The sequence below is a fragment of the Hemibagrus wyckioides genome, linkage group LG02, assembly GCF_019097595.1.
Source record: "Hemibagrus wyckioides isolate EC202008001 linkage group LG02, SWU_Hwy_1.0, whole genome shotgun sequence".
Classification (NCBI taxonomy): Eukaryota; Metazoa; Chordata; class Actinopteri; order Siluriformes; family Bagridae; genus Hemibagrus; species Hemibagrus wyckioides.
In genome coordinates, this window is record NC_080711.1 from 18,079,000 (window position 1) to 18,100,795 (window position 21,796).

General features: G+C 37.9%; 1 protein-coding gene across 7 annotated transcripts in view; it reads left to right on the forward strand.

Moving 5' to 3' along the window:
• caskin1 (CASK interacting protein 1) overlaps positions 1-21,796 on the forward strand; it is a 117,655-nt gene that overhangs the window by 37,846 nt on the left and 58,013 nt on the right. Inside the window, exon 1 of one of the 7 annotated variants that reach the window (XM_058411776.1) lies at positions 15,283-15,411. The exons of the other annotated variants lie outside the window; for them this stretch is intronic. Coding sequence (XP_058267759.1) covers positions 15,381-15,411 — 31 coding nt within the window. The 5' untranslated portion in view covers positions 15,283-15,380. Of the gene's footprint in view, positions 1-15,282; positions 15,412-21,796 lie in introns of those variants that run through there. 7 annotated transcript variants of the gene reach the window in all.

A 21,796-nucleotide genomic window follows, 5' to 3' on the forward strand; every position in this document is an offset into this window, starting at 1 on the left:
TATAATGGTGTAGTATGATGGTGTAGTATGATGATGTAGTATAATGATGTAGTATGATGGTGTAGTATGATGCTATAGTATGATGGTGTGGTATGATGCTATAGTATGATGGTGTAGTATGATGTAGTATGATGTAGTATGATGTAGTATGATGATGTAGTATAATGGTGTAGTATGATGCTATAGTATGATGGTGTGGTATGATGCTGTAGTATGATGGTGTAGTATGATGTAGTATGATGTAGTATGATGGTGTAGTATAATGGTGTAGTATGATGGTGTAGTATGATGCTATAGTATGATGGTGTAGTATGATGCTATAGTATGATGGTGTGGTATGATGCTATAGTATGATGGTGTAGTATGATGCTATAGTATGATGGTGTGGTATGATGCTATATTATGATGATGTAGTATGATGCTGTAGTATGATGGTATGATGGTGCAGTATGATGCTATAGTATTATGGTGTAGTATGATGCTATGGTATGATGGTGTAGTATGATGCTATAGTATGATGGTGTGGTATGATGCTATAGTATGATGGTGTAGTATGATGCTATAGTATGATGGTGTAGTATGATGCTATAGTATGATGGTGTGGTATGATGCTATAGTATGATGGTGTAGTATGATGCTATAGTATGATGGTGTAGTATGATGCTATAGTATGATGGTGTGGTATGATGCTATAGTATGATGGTGTAGTATGATGCTATAGTATGATGGTGTAGTATGATGCTATAGTATGATGGTGTGGTATGATGCTATATTATGATGATGTAGTATGATGCTGTAGTATGATGGTGTAGTATGATGCTATAGTATGATGGTGTGGTATGATGCTATATTATGATGATGTAGTATGATGGTATGATGGTGCAGTATGATGCTATAGTATTATGGTGTAGTATGATGATGTAGTATGATGCTCTAGTATGATGATGTAGTATGATGATGTAGTATGATGCTCTAGTATGATGATGTAGTATGATGGTGTAGTATGATGATGTAGTACGATGGTGTAGTATGATGATGTAGTATGATGATGTAGTATGATGGAGTAGTATGGTGATGTAGTATGATGCTCTAGTATGATGCTCTAGTATGATGGTGTAGTATGATGATGTAGTATGATGTAGTATGATAATGTAGTAAGATGCTGTAGTATGATGGTGTAGTATTATTATGTAGTATGATGGTGTAGTATGATGCTGTTGTATTATTATGTAGTATGATGGTGTAGTATGATAGTGTAGTATGATGGGGTAGTATGATGCTGTTGTATTATCATGTAGTATGATGGTGTAGTATGATAGTGTAGTATGATGGTGTAGTATGATGCTGTTGTATTATCATGTAGTATGATGGTGTAGTATGATGCTATAGTATGATGGTGTAGTATGATGCTATAGTATGATGGTGTGGTATGATGCTATATTATGATGATGTAGTATGATGCTGTAGTATGATGGTGTAGTATGATGCTATAGTATGATGGTGTGGTATGATGCTATATTATGATGATGTAGTATGATGGTATGATGGTGCAGTATGATGCTATAGTATTATGGTGTAGTATGATGATGTAGTATGATGCTCTAGTATGATGATGTAGTATGATGATGTAGTATGATGCTCTAGTATGATGATGTAGTATGATGGTGTAGTATGATGGCGTAGTACGATGGTGTAGTATGATGATGTAGTATGATGATGTAGTATGATGATGTAGTATGATGGTGTAGTATGGTGATGTAGTATGATGCTCTAGTATGATGGTGTAGTATGATGATGTAGTATGATGTAGTATGATGGTGTAGTAAGATGCTGTAGTTTTATGTAGTATAATAATGTAGTATGATGGTGTAGTATTATTATGTAGTATGATGGTGTAGTATGATAGTGTAGTATGATGGTGTAGTATGATGCTGTTGTATTATTATGTAGTATGATGGTGTAGTATGATAGTGTAGTATGATGGTGTAGTATGATGCTGTTGTATTATTATGTAGTATGATGGTGTAGTATGATAGTGTAGCATGATGGGGTAGTATGATGCTGTTGTATTATCATGTAGTATGATGGTGTAGTATGATAGTGTAGTATGATGGGGTAGTATGATGCTGTTGTATTATCATGTAGTATGATGGTGTAGTATGATAGTGTAGTATGATGGGGTAGTATGATGCTGTTGTATTATCATGTAGTATGATGGTGTAGTACGATGCTGTAGTATGATGCTGTTGTATGATGCTGTAGTATGATGATGTAGTATGATGCTCTAGTATGATGATGTAGTATGATGATGTAGTATGATGCTCTAGTATGATGATGTAGTATAATGGTGTAGTATGATGGTGTAGTATGATGCTATAGTATGATGGTGTGGTATGATGCTATAGTATGATGGTGTAGTATGATGCTATAGTATGATGGTGTAGTATGATGCTATAGTATGATGGTGTAGTATGATGCTATAGTATGATGGTGTAGTATGATGCTATAGTATGATGGTGTAGTATGATGCTATAGTATGATGGTGTAGTATGATGCTATAGTATGATGGTGTGGTATGATGCTATAGTATGATGGTGTAGTATGATGCTATAGTATGATGGTGTAGTATGATGATGTAGTATGATGATGTAGTATGATGCTCTAGTATGATGATGTAGTATTATGGTGTAGTATGATGATGTAGTATGATGCTCTAGTATGATGATGTAGTATGATGATGTAGTATGATGCTCTAGTATGATGATGTAGTATGATGGTGTAGTATGATGATGTAGTATGATGGTGTAGTATGATGGTGTAGTACGATGATGTAGTACGATGGTGTAGTATGATGATGTAGTATGATGATGTAGTATGATGGTGTAGTATGATGATGTAGTATGATGATGTAGTATGATGGTGTAGTATGATGATGTAGTATGATGGTGTAGTATGATGATGTAGTATGATGGTGTAGTATGATGATGTAGTATGATGTAGTATGATGATGTAGTATGATGGTGTAGTATGATGATGTAGTATGATGATGTAGTATGATGGTGTAGTATGATGATGTAGTATGATGGTGTAGTATGATGGTGTAGTATGATGATGTAGTACGATGGTGTAGTACGATGATGTAGTATGATGATGTAGTATGATGGTGTAGTATGATGGCGTAGTACGATGGTGTAGTATGATGATGTAGTATGATGATGTAGTATGATGATGTAGTATGATGGTGTAGTATGGTGATGTAGTATGATGCTCTAGTATGATGGTGTAGTATGATGATGTAGTATGATGTAGTATGATGGTGTAGTAAGATGCTGTAGTTTTATGTAGTATAATAATGTAGTATGATGGTGTAGTATTATTATGTAGTATGATGGTGTAGTATGATAGTGTAGTATGATGGTGTAGTATGATGCTGTTGTATTATTATGTAGTATGATGGTGTAGTATGATAGTGTAGTATGATGGTGTAGTATGATGCTGTTGTATTATTATGTAGTATGATGGTGTAGTATGATAGTGTAGCATGATGGGGTAGTATGATGCTGTTGTATTATCATGTAGTATGATGGTGTAGTATGATAGTGTAGTATGATGGGGTAGTATGATGCTGTTGTATTATCATGTAGTATGATGGTGTAGTATGATAGTGTAGTATGATGGGGTAGTATGATGCTGTTGTATTATCATGTAGTATGATGGTGTAATATGATGCTGTAGTATGATGCTGTTGTATGATGCTGTAATATGATGGTGTAGTATGATGCTGAAGTATGATAATGTCCATTGTTAAAAGCGCTATACAAATAAATTGAACTGAATTTAATTGAATAGTATGATGCTGTAGTATGATGGTGTAGTATGATGCTGTAGTATGATGTAGTATGATGGTATAGTATGATGCTGTAGTATGATGTAGTATGATGCTGTAGTATGATGCTGTAGAATGACGTAGTATGATGCTGTAGAATGATGTAGTATGATGCTGTAGTATGATGCTGTAGAATGATGTAGTATGATGCTGTAGTATGATGCTGTAGAATGACGTAGTATGATGCTGTAGAATGATGTAGTATGATGCTGTAGTATGATGCTGTAGAATGACGTAGTATGATGCTGTAGTATGATGTAGTATGATGCTGTAGTATGATGTAGTATGATGCTGTAGTATGATGCTGTAGAATGATGTAGTATGATGCTGTAGAATGATGTAGTATGATGCTGTAGTATGATGCTGTAGTATGATGTAGTATGATGCTGTAGTATGATGCTGTAGAATGATGTAGTATGATGCTGTAGAATGATGTAGTATGATGCTGTAGTATGATGCTGTAGTATGATGTAGTATGATGCTGTAGTATGATGCTGTAGAATGACGTAGTATGATGCAGTAGAATGATGTAGTATGATGCTGTAGTATGATGGTATAGTATGATGCTGTAGTATGATGTAGTATGATGCTGTAGTATGATGCTGTAGAATGACGTAGTATGATGCTGTAGAATGATGTAGTATGATGCTGTAGAATGATGCTGTAGAATGATGTAGTATGATGATGTAGTATGATGCTGTAGTATGATGGTATGATGCTGTAGTATGATGCTGTAGAATGATGTAGTATGATGCTGTACTATGATGGTATGATCATATAGTATGATGCTGTCGTATGATGGTATGATGATGTAGTATGATGCTGTAGTATGATGCTGTAGAATGATGTAGTATGATGCTGTAGAATGATGCTGTAGAATGATGTAGTATGATGGTGTAGTATGATGATGTAGTATGATGATGTAGTATGATGGTGTAGTATGATGATGTAGTATGATGGTGTAGTATGATGGTGTAGTATGATGATGTAGTACGATGGTGTAGTATGATGATGTAGTATGATGATGTAGTATGATGGTGTAGTATGATGGTGTAGTACGATGGTGTAGTATGATGATGTAGTATGATGATGTAGTATGATGATGTAGTATGATGGTGTAGTATGGTGATGTAGTATGATGCTCTAGTATGATGGTGTAGTATGATGATGTAGTATGATGTAGTATGATAATGTAGTAAGATGCTGTAGTATTATGTAGTATAATAATGTAGTAAGATGCTGTAGTATGATGGTGTAGTATTATTATGTAGTATGATGGTGTAGTATGATAGTGTAGTATGATGGTGTAGTATGATGCTGTTGTATTATTATGTAGTATGATGGTGTAGTATGATAGTGTAGCATGATGGGGTAGTATGATGCTGTTGTATTATCATGTAGTATGATGGTGTAGTACGATGCTGTAGTATGATGCTGTTGTATGATGCTGTAATATGATGGTGTAGTATGATGCTGAAGTATGATAATGTCCATTGTTAAAAGCGCTATACAAATAAATTGAACTGAATTTAATTGAATAGTATGATGCTGTAGTATGATGGTGTAGTATGATGCTGTAGTATGATGTAGTATGATGGTATAGTATGATGCTGTAGTATGATGTAGTATGATGCTGTAGTATGATGCTGTAGAATGACGTAGTATGATGCTGTAGAATGATGTAGTATGATGCTGTAGTATGATGCTGTAGAATGATGTAGTATGATGCTGTAGTATGATGCTGTAGAATGACGTAGTATGATGCTGTAGAATGATGTAGTATGATGCTGTAGTATGATGCTGTAGAATGACGTAGTATGATGCTGTAGTATGATGTAGTATGATGCTGTAGTATGATGTAGTATGATGCTGTAGTATGATGCTGTAGAATGATGTAGTATGATGCTGTAGAATGATGTAGTATGATGCTGTAGTATGATGCTGTAGTATGATGTAGTATGATGCTGTAGTATGATGCTGTAGAATGATGTAGTATGATGCTGTAGAATGATGTAGTATGATGCTGTAGTATGATGCTGTAGAATGATGTAGTATGATGCTGTAGTATGATGCTGTAGAATGACGTAGTATGATGCTGTAGAATGATGTAGTATGATGCTGTAGTATGATGGTATGATGATGTAGTATGATGCTGTAGTATGCTGTAGTATGATGCTGTAGAATGACGTAGTATGATGCTGTAGAATGATGTAGTATGATGCTGTAGTATGATGGTATGATGATGTAGTATGATGCTGTAGTATGCTGTAGTATGATGCTGTAGAATGATGTAGTATGATGCTGTAGTATGGTGGTATGATGATGTAGTATGATGGTATGATGCTGTAGTATGGTGCTGTAGAATGATGTAGTATGATGCTGTAGTATGGTGGTATGATGATGTAGTATGATGCTGTAGTATGCTGTAGTATGATGCTGTAGAATGATGTAGTATGATGCTGTAGTATGGTGGTATGATGATGTAGTATGATGGTATGATGCTGTAGTATGGTGCTGTAGAATGATGTAGTATGATGCTGTAGTATGGTGCTGTAGAATGATGTAGTATGATGCTGTAGTATGATGCTGTAGAATGATGTAGTATGATGCTGTAGTATGATGCTGTAGAATGACGTAGTATGATGCTGTAGAATGATGTAGTATGATGCTGTAGTATGATGGTATGATGATGTAGTATGATGCTGTAGTATGCTGTAGTATGATGCTGTAGAATGATGTAGTATGATGCTGTAGTATGGTGGTATGATGATGTAGTATGATGGTATGATGCTGTAGTATGGTGCTGTAGAATGATGTAGTATGATGCTGTAGTATGGTGGTATGATGATGTAGTATGATGCTGTAGTATGCTGTAGTATGATGCTGTAGAATGATGTATGATGCTGTAGTATGGTGGTATGATGATGTAGTATGATGGTATGATGCTGTAGTATGGTGCTGTAGAATGATGTAGTATGATGATGTAGTATGATGGTATGATGCTGTAGTATGGTGCTGTAGAATGATGTAGTATGATGCTGTAGTATGATGGTATGATGATGTAGTATGATGCTGTAGTATGCTGTAGTATGATGCTGTAGAATGATGTAGTATGATGCTGTAGTATGGTGGTATGATGATGTAGTATGATGGTATGATGCTGTAGTATGGTGCTGTAGAATGATGTAGTATGATGATGTAGTATGATGGTATGATGCTGTAGTATGGTGCTGTAGAATGATGTAGTATGATGCTGTAGTATGGTGGTATGATGATGTAGTATGATGCTGTAGTATGATGTAGTATGATGCTGTAGAATGATGTAGTATGATGCTGTAGTATGGTGGTATGATGATGTAGTATGATGGTATGATGATGTAGTATGATGCTGTAGTATGGTGCTGTAGAATGATGTAGTATGATGCTGTAGAATGATGGTATGATGATGTAGTATGATGGTATGATGCTGTAGTATAATGCTATAGTATGATGTAGTATGATGATGTAGTATGATGCTGTAGTATGATGCTGTAGAATGATGTAGTATGATGCTGTAGAATGATGGTATGATGATGTAGTATGATGCTGTAGAATGATGTAGTATGATGCTGTAGTATGATGCTGTAGAATGATGTAGTATGATGCTGTCGTATGATGGTATGATGCTGTAGTATGGTGCTGTAGAATGATGTAGTATGATGCTGTCGTATGATGGTATGATGCTGTAGTATGGTGCTGTAGAATGATGTAGTATGATGCTGTAGTATGGTGGTATGATGATGTAGTATGATGCTATAGTATGATGGTATGATGCTGTAGTATGGTGCTGTAGAATGATGTAGTATGATGCTGTAGAATGATGGTATGATGTAGTATGATGGTATGATGCTGTAGTATAATGCTATAGTATGATGTAGTATGATGATGTAGTATGATGCTGTAGTATGATGCTGTAGAATGATGTAGTATGATGCTGTAGAATGATGTAGTATGATGCTGTAGAATGATGGTATGATGTAGTATGATGGTATGATGCTGTAGTATAATGCTATAGTATGATGTAGTATGATGATGTAGTATGATGCTGTAGTATGATGCTGTAGAATGATGTAGTATGATGCTGTAGAATGATGGTATGATGATGTAGTATGATGCTGTAGTATGATGGTATGATGCTGTAGTATAATGCTATAGTATGATGTAGTATGATGCTGTATTATGGAGATACTGGATTTTTGGGCCATTACAGCAGGACACAAAAGATGAGGAGATCCATTGGAGTAAGAAATTTACCCTGAAATGCACCTTGACACTATAACCCCCGCATCAACTAAACACAGTGTGGTATTTATAACCTGGACCATGAGTACCGTGTAGCTTCTTCTGTTTGCATGTGCAGCTGCTGAACACAGTATGTGTGTAGATCCGGTATGACAGGAAGTTTTCTGTCTGCCTCTGTCTGCTGTGTATCACAGAGGAGCCAGGATGTAATTACATCCTTGTTTTATTGAAGCTAGGCTGAGAATGGAGCTGGCTATCTTAACGTCACATAGCACTACATCTGTACATGTGGGTTTGCCTTGTGTTAACGCATCACAGCTGTGAAATGTTGAATGCAGCATGAATAACCAGACGTAGGAGTCATTCCCATGTAGTCATGTGACCTCGTGTGAAGCCAGCAGGATGTGCAGTATATCTAACCTAACATGATGCACTTATTAATCTTTGGCCAGATATCCTGTCAACATATAAGAAAAGTCTTTTTGAGCCTTAAGGGCAAGACAAATGATGAAGGAAAACACAAAGTACCGTGTTTTTTTCCCCTTTTTCCTACCACTTCCTGAAAACATGCAGGTGGCTAGGTCTCTAAAACAAAATCGTCTCAGAATGCGAATGAAAAATGGCGGACGAACTCGCAGCCAACATTAACAAGCTTTTTATCATTGTTGAAGATCTCAAATTGTTACTTACATTAGCGATGTTTAACTTTATCCGATGATCTGTATGCGGTTTGTTTAGTCTCATGACTGTTTTAAATTCCACTAGCTAGCCTACAGTCTTGAAGCTTGAAGCACAGTGAGAAATTTTTTTCCTCAGTATCAGTCCTGTCTGTCGATGATAAATGGCAGTGGTGATGTTTCAAAATGTAGATAATAAACAGTTTGTTTTAAGTTAGGATAAGAGTGATCAGGATCTGTCGAGGTTTTGGGTGCGTCTCAGTCAGCTTTCTAGCTCCCTAGCTGGTCAGTCAGTTTTCGTGAGTTGGGGTCCGGGTTAAAGACCCCAAGACATTGGGACAATTTTCAGCGATGTGAGTACATACAGCTTGTCAACAGGCAGGATATTTGTTTATGTTGTTTTAAAAAATTTCAGTCATGGTGCTTCACGCAGGATCGTAGGCTAGCTGGTGGGCTTGACTGAGAGTTCAGGTCCGCCCGAGACACTACAAAAATATGACATCATTTCCAGTAAAGGAAAATAGTGAGCACTGAGGCTCGGCATTAAAATGGCTGACTCTCTGATCAGCACTCTGAGTACTGAACTCGGGAGCTGATTAATTAGGGAGACACATGCTGTTAGTGAGCTCTGTAGGCTAATAAGGATCAGTGTGGGATTAAAACGATCAGCAGAGGTTAATAACGACAGGCTGATGACGTTCTTTTGGGTTCGCTAATACGTTGCTCACAAAGCACAGATACATAGCTAAGGCATTGCTAGGTACAAGAATTGTTGATGTATTCATTGGAAATATGGTGTAAGTCCAGTGTGAGCTCACAGCAAGAGGCTTACAAGCAGCTACTGTACACGGAAACACGCGGTTCGAGGCACAAAGAGCCGGAGTGTGTTCGTTCCAGCCGAGCTGGAGCCACACCTCATTCAACTGGTAGAATGAATTAGTCCTGGTCTTCAAGCAGCTAGTAGATGTGTCTCCTGTTCGGCTGGAATTAATCCTGCCTTCATATGATTTCAGAATTCTCAGACTTCCGACTTCTGAAGCGGTAATTACGAGTTTGCCATGTTCACCTGCTCTAGTCTTTTTATTTTTATTTATTTATTTATTTTTCTCACAAATTAGTCAGTCAGACTTCGGTCAAATACAAGAGAACAGTAATTAGCTGCAGTTAGAGAAATTAGCAAAACAGAACCAAAATTCTATTCCTCTGCCATGTTGTACAGATTTTAAGACTCTTTCCCGTACTCCGAGTCGTAATTACGACTTGAGGTGTCATTCATGTGCAACTTCCTAGTGGGAAACTCGTATTTATGATAATTCAGAGAGCATGTGAAGGCAGCATTAAACCTGAAGCTACACTGTATGTAAAAGTAAGTGTGTGTGTGTGTGTGCGTGTGTGTGTGTGTGTGTGTGTGACGTGAGACAGAAGGCGTTTGTCATTTTTTGATGAAACCCAGTTTATTTACTTATTTATTTATTCTGTGAAATGCATGAAAACACAGATTCATGAGCATCTGGCCACAATTACAGTGTGTATGTATTTGTGTGTGTGTGTGTGTGTGTATACTGTACACTAGCCTGTCATTATCAGTTCCATCTGAGCACACATGAAGTTTGTAGGTTGTTTACAAACTTGGATTCTTTGTGGTTTTTCTTTTCTTTGTGCCATTTTCCTTTCATGAGTTTATTTCTCCAACTTCACCCCTTTTCTCTTCCTCTTTCCTTCTTCTTCTTCTTCTTCTTCTTCTTCTTCTTCTTCTTCTCTCTCTCTCTCTCTCTGTCTCTCTCTCTCTCTCTCTCTGTGGAGTGCTTTGTTTGTCTTCCCTGTTTGTGTCCTCCATTCCTCTCTCAGTAATCATGCTGGTGTTAGTTGAGTGTGATTGCGAGTTGTTTGTTTAGATGCGTGTGTGTGTGTGTGTGTGTGTTTAGGCATTTATTTAAGTTCTTAAAGCTGCAGAGGAATTCCTCACCTCACCATTTCAAAACACTTTACCCTATAAATAAATCCTCATGGAGTCAACCCGAGCTGTTAATTTATTTATTTTTTCTCACTGCAATAGTGTGAACACAGGCTTAATCTACACCAGTACTCGTCGTCATGGTAACATTCTACACCTAGTGCCGTGGTATCAAATACACTGAGTAAAAGCTGCATCCCAAATGATGTACTACACGCTACGCACTTACACTGTGCACTATGCACTCTAGCGTCTATTGTACGATGTTAGCAGGTTAGCATAGTCTCAAATGGAACACAAGCGTTTTTTTTACTAACAGGAAGTAGAAGCTGTTTTCCATTCGATGGCAAATGACGTGAAATGTAAACGTCGCTAGCTTTAGCAGAATACAGTGAAATTTGTAAATGATAATTTATTTGTAAGATGCCTTGTGAGTTTCGTCGGCCATTTTGAAATATTTTTCACATCCAGCGTGAGTGCCTGGTAGCCCCGCCCCCTTCTGCTATTATGTAAGTGTTGAGTGCATAAAAATGTTCAGCATTCCACACTTCATTTTTTTTTTCCCAGTGAAATAACTTCATCATCCAGGTATTTGGAGTGCACTTTATCTTCTTATTGGAATTCAGCATGAACACACAACACTATTTATACTACACAGTGGCATAGAACAGAGCCTGAGTATGCGATCTGCTTTAGAATTTTGGACCGTATGCTAATGCTAGAAAATTTATCACTGGTTCAATCAGTCACTTCCTATCCGACAGCTAAATGACTTGCTATGATCGTCTTTTTACTTTAATTGTATCCGAGAGTTTGTTTCGATGATGATAAAGTGTGGAATGTTGGACACTTCATGTACTCAACACTTCCACATTTGTAATTGAAATTGATTATGTATGGGGAAAGGGGCGGGGCTAGCAGGAACTGGATGAGAAAAATTTTCAAGATGGCAGACGACACTTCAGTGGACAAGATGTCTTGCAAATGTTTTGTAAATCAGCTGTAATATGCAGACAGGGACTGGAGAGAATCATAATAAGTGTGAAGTCATTGCCCATTGTAAACTAATTATTCTTTCAATTATTGTTAATTCTTTCAATTATTGTTAATGTTGGAGGTATTGTGTTTTCACATATAAAGTACAGTATAGTAGATTATGATGAATCATCTAGTGTATATCACTTTGGTTGAAGTGTGTATGGGTGTAGGCCCAGTGTCATTTTTACACTTTGAGGTGTTTTTATACTGAAGCAGCAGCAGCACGTTAGAACTACTGAACATCCTGAACATCTGAAACTGTGCAACTTGACAACAGCATAATTGAAGATACTCAACATCATTCAGTGCTTTTCAGAGAGGTTCAGCTTCTCATAATGCTCTTCTCTCTTTAAAAAAAACACTTACAGCAAGCAGTGCTTATTTTGAACCGATTCTTATGACCTTGTGAATGCTTCCCATTGAGTTTCAGGCAAAATATGTAGGACTAAAGAAAAAAAAAGGCTTGTGTCAAGTGTGTAAATGTTTGTAAATGTGTAAATTGGTACTTTCTGAATTTAAAGCTGGAGCAAATACAGGAAATGAAATTCATCATTATCAAAGCTGAGTGTAATTAACTTACAGGGTTTAAACTGCAGGTGGGTTTTTTTTGTGTGTGTGAGTGTAATGCAGAAGAGAAAGACTTGGATGGATGGGTGAATGGATGGATGGATGGATGGATGGATGGACAGAGAAAGGGCAAAGAGATTAGATAGTTAAAAGGGTTAGTAATAGATGACTGGATGGTGATAGATGACTAGATTACTGGATGGCTGCACATACAGATAGATCACTAGATGGCTGGAGGGACATTGTGACGGAACGGGTGGGTTGAGTGGGATGAATGGGATGAACAGAGAATGATTAGATGTATAAATGGGTTGAACAGTGAATATATAAATGGCTGCGAGGATAAATGGATTGAAAGACTGGAGAAATGGTGCATAGGTGATTTGGTGAATGGATAGATAATTAGATGGACAGATAGATTGTTGGTTAATTCATGGGTAAATGGATGGATGGATGGACAAAGAAAGGGCAAAGAGATTAGATAGTTGAAAGGGTTAGTGATAGTTTTAGAATTACTGGATGGCTGCATATGCAGGTCACTAGATGGCTGGAGGGACATGGTGATGGACAGATGGGTTGAGTGGAATGAATAGGGAATGATTGGATGTATAAATGGGTTGAACAGTGAATATGTGAATGGCTGCATGGATAAATGGATTGAAAGTTTAATGGACAGATGGTGCATAGATAACTCAGTGAATGGATAGATAATTAGATGGATAGATAGATTGTTGGTTAATTCATGAATGAATGGATGGATGGATGGATAGATGGATGGGTGAATGGATGAATGGATGGATAGATGGATGGATGTTGGACAGAAAAAGGGCGAAGAGATTAGATAGTTGAAAGGGTTAGTAATAGTTTTAGAATTACTGGATGGCTGGAGGGACATGGTAGTGGACAGATGGGTTGAGTGGGATGAATAGGGAATGATTGGATGGAAAAATGGGTTGAACGGTATATATATGAATGGCTGCATGGATAAATGGATTCAAAGACAGTTTAATGGACAGATGGTGCATAGATGACTTGGTGAATGAACAGGTAATTAGATGGATAGATGGATTGTTGGTTAATTTGTGGATGGATGGATGGATGGACAGAGAAAGGGCAAAGAGATCAGATAGCTGATAGTGTTGGTGATAGATGAATTACTGGATGGTTGCAAATGCAGATAGGTCACTAGATAGATGGAGGGACATGGTTATGGACAGATGGGTTGACTGGGATAAGTGGGATGGATATGTAATGAGTGGATGGATAAATGGGTTAAAACTATGAGTATATGAATGGCTGCATGGATAAATGGATTGAGCCAGTTTACTAAACAGAAGGTCCATAGATGACTTGGTGAATGGATAGATAATTGGATAGATGGATTGATAGTTAATTCATGGATGAATGGATGGACAGTGATGATAGATGGATTACTGGGTGGCTGCATATGCATATAGGTCACTAGATGGCTGGAGGGACATGATAATGGACAGATGGGTTGAGTGGGATGGATAGGTAATTAGATGGATAGATAGATTGTTGGTTAATTCATGGATGGATGGATGAATGGATGGTCAGTGAAAGGACAAAGAGATTAGATAGCTAAAAGGGTTGATGATAGATGGATTGCTGGATGGCTACATATGCAGATAGGTCACTAGATGGACCAGCAGTTGGATTTGCTGGAGGGAAATGGAGACAGACAGATGGGTTGAGTGGTTTGATGTGTGGATGGATAGAGAATGATTGCCTGGATGAATGATAAATGGATGAATAGAGGGATAGATTTGATAGTTTGATGAATGGATGAAAAGATGTATGCTCAAATGGATAGATTGATTGCTTATTGATTGATGGATGGAATGGTTGATGAAAAATTTGAAATAGATGGATGAATAAATGAAGGGATGAATAGCATGAATAGCCGAATGGTGCACAGTGGGTGAATAAATGAAATGTGAAAGGATTGATGAATATTTGGACAGACAGATGAATGGATGGATGGACCAATAAATGAATGGGTGGTAAATTTAGATGATGGTGTGATAAGTAAAAGTACATTGATGGATGAATGAAAGACTTGACTGATGGATAGATAGATTGATGGATGAATGAATGGATAGATGCTCAGATGGATAGATGGATTGTTGGTTGATGGATGGAATGGATGATGAAACATTGATGAATGGGTGAATAGCTGAATGGTGGACACTGGGTGAATAAATAAAATGTGAAAGAATTGATGGATCTTCCGACTGACTGATGAGTGGATGGATGGACCAATAAATAGACATGGAAATAAAAACTAGAATCCTGCACATCTTGACTTTTACACATTTGCCAATTAATACTCCTACTAATCTTTAATCAGTGCTTTAGGTCACATGATCATATATTTGGGATCCCAAATGGCTGGTAAGGGTTGAATGGACAGGGTGTGATAATAATAATAGTAATAATGTGATTCCCTATGTAGTGCACTTGCATAGAAAGTAGGGAAGTAAAGAAGAAGCTAATCTACTGTTTACTCTTTACTCTTACAGGCAGTAGACTGAGAGCTTTGGCACTGGGATGTTACCTTGTGTGTGTGTGTGTGTGTGTGTGTCAGTCTGTCTGTCTGTATTTCTTTAAAACTGTTTAACAAATATAGCACTTCAGGACAGTGACATTAAACACACACACATGATGTCAAAGTGATGCCCAGCCTGCCAGCAGATCCATCTAAGCCGTCTGCAGCTCAAGTTACATAACAGAGAGAGAGAGAGAGAGAGAGAGAGAGAGAGAGAGAAAGACACCCTTTGTGTCTTGTCAGGCGTTTAGAGTAGTACTCATTACACCATTTGATGAAGTGCAGCCTTATGATTGACTGTATCTCTCAAACACGGACTAGTAATCTATGAATAAACCTCGAGAAGAGTAGCAAGGAAATCCCTCACCGCGTCTTTTTTCTTCACAAACATCTTCCTATAATTCTACTATGATTATTCCCAACTCATGTGCCAGGACTGGTAAGTAGTTCTTACTGAAAATTATCATCTCATGACATTTTGTGTTGCTTTTGATGCATCGTGTCCTTAAAGCAGGCATCAAATCCATCTCTATTATCTAGTAAGGGACCGTTGACAAAGTGCACACCATTAGTGGCAGAGAATATTTTCTTACTTGTATTGTGTACATGCCGTTTTGTAGGCTCTTACAGTTTTGTATGTAAGTACAAACATAATTCATGCATTAATTAAGGGTTAGTTTTAAAGTTGGCTCTTTGAACGTATCATACATTGAGTACTGACAATCCATAATTTGAGGATGGTCCCTAAATTCATTTATGTAAAGGGGTGCTTTTGGACATCGCTCTGAGACACTCTGGGAAACAAATGATAAATGTACTAAACTTTCTCATTATTATGAGACAGAATGTAATGATTTGGAGATACTGAGTCTTAATTTCTTCAATATAACCGAGTAAATTAACCTCTTTTCTTCTTTAAATAGTGGATATGGACTTTTGGATAATTGAGAAGACAGATTGGCAATTTTGGGTTGTAAAATCCCCCAATGGTCGTTGTTCTGGCTGTTCAATGACGTGAGATGCCGTGATTGTTCATTTAGTGAGAAGCATTAAGTCCATAGTGTGTAGTGCATGTTATTGGATTTGAGACAGAGTCTAAATTTATCTTCTAGTAAATGTGAGGAGAAGTAGGGGTTTTTTTTAGAATCAGCAAGTGTGTGTGTGTGTGTGTGTTGGCACACTCTAAGTGCCTTAATGAATCCCTTACAGTGAAATGAGCAACTGCTCAGCAGAACACAGATATTAAATATTCATCTAGCTATGTGTGTGTGTGTGTGTGTGATTTATGTAATGAATAATGGGTGTGGTTTGGGACACATCTATAGTAGTTTGATGACTGAAGTAGGTATGATGTTACACTTGAGGAAGCGATTTTCATTTATTTATTCATTCATCTTAAGTAGCCACTTTATCCTGGTCAGAGGTACAGTAGATCTGGAAGTTATCTTGGTGACATCGGGTGCAAGGCGGAGGAAATTCACTCCTGACAGCACAGCAGGGAACTCGGCATTGACACATGCGCTGGCGCTGAGATTTTTAATTTTATTACAGGCTGCTGATAAGCTAATCACACCCACACGTCCAGATTTTGCTGAATAACAGACATACTATGTCACTATGGTAATATATTGTACTTTAGCCAGTTAGTCCTTAATACAAAATAGCTACTGAAGTAGAGCTTGTATTGTTAGCTAAGAAAACTAGTTAATGTTAGTGCACTGTTGTGCTCATGAGCTGGTTAAAAAGGAGATAAAAATGATATTGTGTAGTTAAAACTGTTCTGTGGAAAGCAGCAGCAGAACCTGAAGTTTATACACGTGTATTAATGAGCTACTAATCGGGTTGCCAAATCTTGTACCAAACCAAGTTTTTTTGTACACCATGGAAACCATGGATTGTATTTTGCAATGGTTTTGAAAGCAGATTATAATCCAACACTATATGGAAATTTACATTTCTACTGATCATCATTTATACCAAATACCTGGCAACCCTGAAGAGCCAGTCACGCAATATAAATGCAAGCAAAATAAATACTAAACTGGTCAAGTAGTTGTTATTGTACATTTGACATAGAAAAACATCTTTAACACTGTTCATTGTTTCATTTGCATGTTTAGCAGATTTGTGTTTGTGGCTGATTCCTGCACCCACTTTGCAGTCCATAATAGTAGCCAAAGGATGGATGGATGGATGGATGGATGGATGGATGGATGGATGGATGGATGGATGGATGGATGGGTGGATGGATGGATGGATGGATGGATAGATTGATTTACAACTTCCAGCAGTATCCATAAGCATAGGTAGTAAGGTAAAAAATAAAATAGGAATATAATGAAAAATACTAAATAAATTTAAGGGTACAAAATATAACAAATATAATAAAATAAAATATAACAAAAAATACTAAAAACTAGAAATTTAAAGGAATAGGAAAAGGATCGGATTGCTTGCCTTAGTTATGTAAAATTATATATTTTTTAAAAACAATAACACGAATGTCTTCTTTATTCTAGTTAGAAACAACCCTATGATTGAATATTATAAATGATATATAATTAATTTTTCAATTCATTTTCAATCATTTTTGTTGTTGTTGCTGTATGTCTGAAAATTATTTCTGGTGTAATTACATGAATATCATGTGTAGTGTAGGAACAGTAGCACCCTATTCAATAATAAACTGGAGTGCACTACAGCTCGTGCAATAATAACACGTGTTACGAATGATTAAAAGAAAAAAAAGTGCATTGATTTATAGATGTGGTTGTTTAGGGCATGACAGGGGTCAAACTGCCACTGATAAATACTGATTCAGCTTCTAATTTCTCTAGCAAGGATAATTTAACTCACAAACTGGCCTAATATCCTTGATACTAGGTACACAGTTGCTAGGAGACAAAATATGTGCTGGTTTTGGCAGGGTTGCTGGAATCAGCCTAGACTAAAGGGAAAAATAGTTCAGGAAGTTTCAGTGTAGTCATACAGATGGTGTTCACTTTCTGACCTCCTGTGTAGAGGAGCACTAATGAACTCTTTGCTGATTGGACAGAAATAAATGGGGGTGGAGGTAGGGGAGGGTTCCTTCATGCTGAAAATGATTAAGTTTACCACCAAGTTTAAAAGCATGAGATGAGGGGTCTGGGTTGCCAGGTACCGCTAACAGACTCTAAACTAGCAATGGAAGGCATTCTAAAGAAGCTAAGTAGGGTTGGATGGAGCAATGCAACACGCAAGACCTAATACACAAAGGCATTATTTATTGACAGCCTTCAAGAAGCATGTAAATAACATTGATTATCCCATTACAATGGCAGCAACTGAACAGTCAAACTCAAATAAGTCATCTTTGACAAGAGGTTAGATGACTCGAACAGACCATCTCCAAAATGGCAGGTCTTGTGTGGTGTTCCCAGTATGTGATGGTTAATTCCTTCCAAAAGTGGGCCAAGGAGGGACAACCAGTGAACCGGCGACAGCGGAATATGCATCCAAGGCTCGTTGATTGGAAGAAACCAAATCGGCACAGGGAGTGTGATGCTCTGGGAAATGTTCTACCGGGAAACTCTGGGTCCTGGCATTCATGTAGAGGTTACTTTGACTTGTACAACCTGTTGCAGACCAAGTACACCGGTATTCCCTAATGTCCTCTTTTAACAGGATAATGCTTCTGGTCACACTGCAAAAATAATGCAGCACAGCACCCCTTCAGAGGTCTTGACGGGTCAGAGCTGTTTTGGTGGCACATGGGGAACCAACACAATTTCAGACAGGTGGTTTTAATGTTATGACTGATCAGTGTGTGTTTGAATATGTTTATTATGTAATGTTAATTCAATTTTCCACTAGTTATTCAGTCAGATGTAGAAAATGGAACGCGATCTGATTAGCCGTAAACATGAGTAACCTGATTACTGGGCAAAAATCCAGACGGCTTTATTGGATTTCCTGAAATGGAAACAGTTTTAATCAGATGTCAGATCTAAGAGTATGCTAGTTACATGATCACTTGAATTACCGGATAAAAATCAGCATCAGAAATTATTTTGATTATAAGAATGATTACGGCGCATGTAAACACACTTGGTTGTAACACACTTATGGACCAAATAAGGACCAATGTCTCCTTTCGGTTCTTCGGGACTGCAAGGCTTTTTATATAACGGCAGATATTTACAAACATTCCACTAGTGATAGATACTTCATTAAGCAACCGTCTCAGGAATTGATTAGATTTAGCTAACTGACAGAAGCACACATATTACATTTGCTAATATTAAATTACTGATTCATCTCAAACTTTGGCAAAAGCTTATCTAATTATGAAACAGAATTCATGCCTACTTCAGCAGCAGTTAATTTAACAGTGAGCCAGGAGAGAGTTAAGTCCCTCTTCTTTGTCATTATTTAAGAGAAGAAACAGTATACTCCCTACGCTGCTATCGACAAGGCCGCTTCAGTACAGAAAGGTCAATGAGACGCCAATCTCTCCAGACTGACAGAGACAGGAGTGTAGCTTGGCTCTGACCTTATCTGTGGTCACATCTCTGCATTTAAAACCTGTTTAAAATGTAAAACGATTACAATCAGCCATCAAAGACCTTGGTTTGATTTCGCATTTACAGATTGGATCAAAAAAAAGAAAAGAAAAGAAAAAAAAGACTTAGAGCTTTATAGTCCAACACATATGTACTATATTGTACAGTATTGTATTTCCAGCGCATTATTTTTTACTTTAAAACCAGCAAAAGAATTTAAAAAAAGATTACGTTTAGAATTCTGCCTTTCTTTGAAATGATATACACAAATCAGGCATAACATTATGACCACCTGCTTAATATTGTGTCTGTCCCCATTTTGCTGCTAAAACAGCCCTGACCTGTCGAGGCATGAACTCTGAAGGTGTGCTGTGGTATCTGGCACCAAGATCTTAGCAGTAGATCCTTTAAGTCCTCTAAGTTGCGAGGTGGGGCCTCCATGAATTGGACTTGTTTGTCCAGCACATCCCACAGATTCTCAACTGGATTGAGATCTGGGGAATTTGGAGGTCAAGTCAACACCTCAAACTCGTTGTTGTGTTCATCAAACCATTCCTGAACCATTTTTGCTTCGTGGCACAGTGCATTATCCTGCTGTTAGAGGCCACAGCCATCAGGGAATACCGTTTCCATGAAAGGGTGTACATGGTCTGCAACAATGCTCAGGTAGGTGGTACGTATCAAAGTAACATCCACATGGATGGCTGGACCCAAGGTTTCCCAGCAGAACATTGCCCAAAGCATGACACTGCCTCCGCCGGCTCGCCTTCTTCCCATAGTGCATCCATGTGTTCCCCTGGTAAGCAACGCACACACACCTGCCAATCCACGTGATGTAAAAGAAAACGTGATTTATCAGACCAGTTCACCTTCTTCCACTGCTCCTGGTCCAGTTCTGATGCTCATGTGCCCATTGTTGGCACTTTCGGTGGTGCACAGGGGTCAGCATGGTCACCCTGACTGGTCTGCGGCTATGCAGCCCCATATGCAGCAAACTGCGATGCACTAACGATATAGACAACTCCTTCCTATCATAGATAATGTTATGAGAGCCCAAAGGACACACAACAGGTACTCAACTAGGGTACAGATAGTTCTTTATTCAATGTAGTAACCAAATCATGCCATACTGCACTGTCTAGTGGAAATAAAAGTGTTGCAGTGCGGTAGCTGCCTGCGGTTACATCCCAAACCTCATCGCACAATATGTACCTAGTGCAATTTGGGACATAGCCATGGATGGCAGCTAGTGCAAAGACTGTAGACTCATTACCTCAGTGATCTGGGACGATTTGTCATCACATACTAATTGTTTATTCCAAGACAATTCCCTCACCATTTGCATTATCGCAGAGGAGAACAGATATTAGTGTGTGTGTGTGTTTCTGAGTTTCTGCTTTCCATTCAGGTTTTTGGATCCACAGTTTGAACCGTGCACACACTCCCTTAGCCAAGACATTCGTGAAGACATTCGCAAAAAGTTCCCCTCTTCATCTGAGTCAAGTTTTCCTTTCGCATATTCTCCGTACCTCTTCCTGTTTTCACAGACTGACATCTTATCCAAAGTCTTATCTCCAAGTAATCTTTCCACGTTGGGATCATCGGAAACATTTTCTTTTTTAGTATTTTAACCGTTCTGTATTGTTCACTACTTATTAATGTTGTGTCTCGTCACTATGGTAACACAACTTTGATTTAAAACTTTCAATCAAACTTCTCTTCATCTCAGTAACTGAATCCTACATCACAGGCCTCTTTTAATGGACCGATTGGCCAGGTTTTAATTCTTTTTCCACCCACATTTTGAATATGGTGTGTATTTGGTGTCTCCAGTTTAGCATCATGCAGCTACATTCCTAAGCCATCACGCATATTTTGGTTACCCATTGAGTATCTTAGTCATTTTTATGTGGTTTCTGACACCATGTGACATTTTGTTCTCTATAAAAAATGAACAGAAGTTGATAAGAAGACTGGTTTGTGCTGTCTGCCGCTGGCAGTGGTTGATATATCAGGGAAAGGTTGTGCCAAAAGAAGTCGGGGTTCGAGTAGCAATGCCTTTCAGAGTTTATTGAGACAGACAGGGAGTATTTAGTATTTAATGTATGTGCATTATCCATGGGTAACAAAAGGCATCAAAGGTGTCAATAGAGGTCACTACAGGTGGGCTAACGACAAAAGGCGTTGTCCATGGATAACAAAAGGCATTAACGATGGACATCAAAGGTGTCAGCAGAGGTGGTGGTAGATATCTCTACAGGTGGGCTGATGACCGAGTGCCTC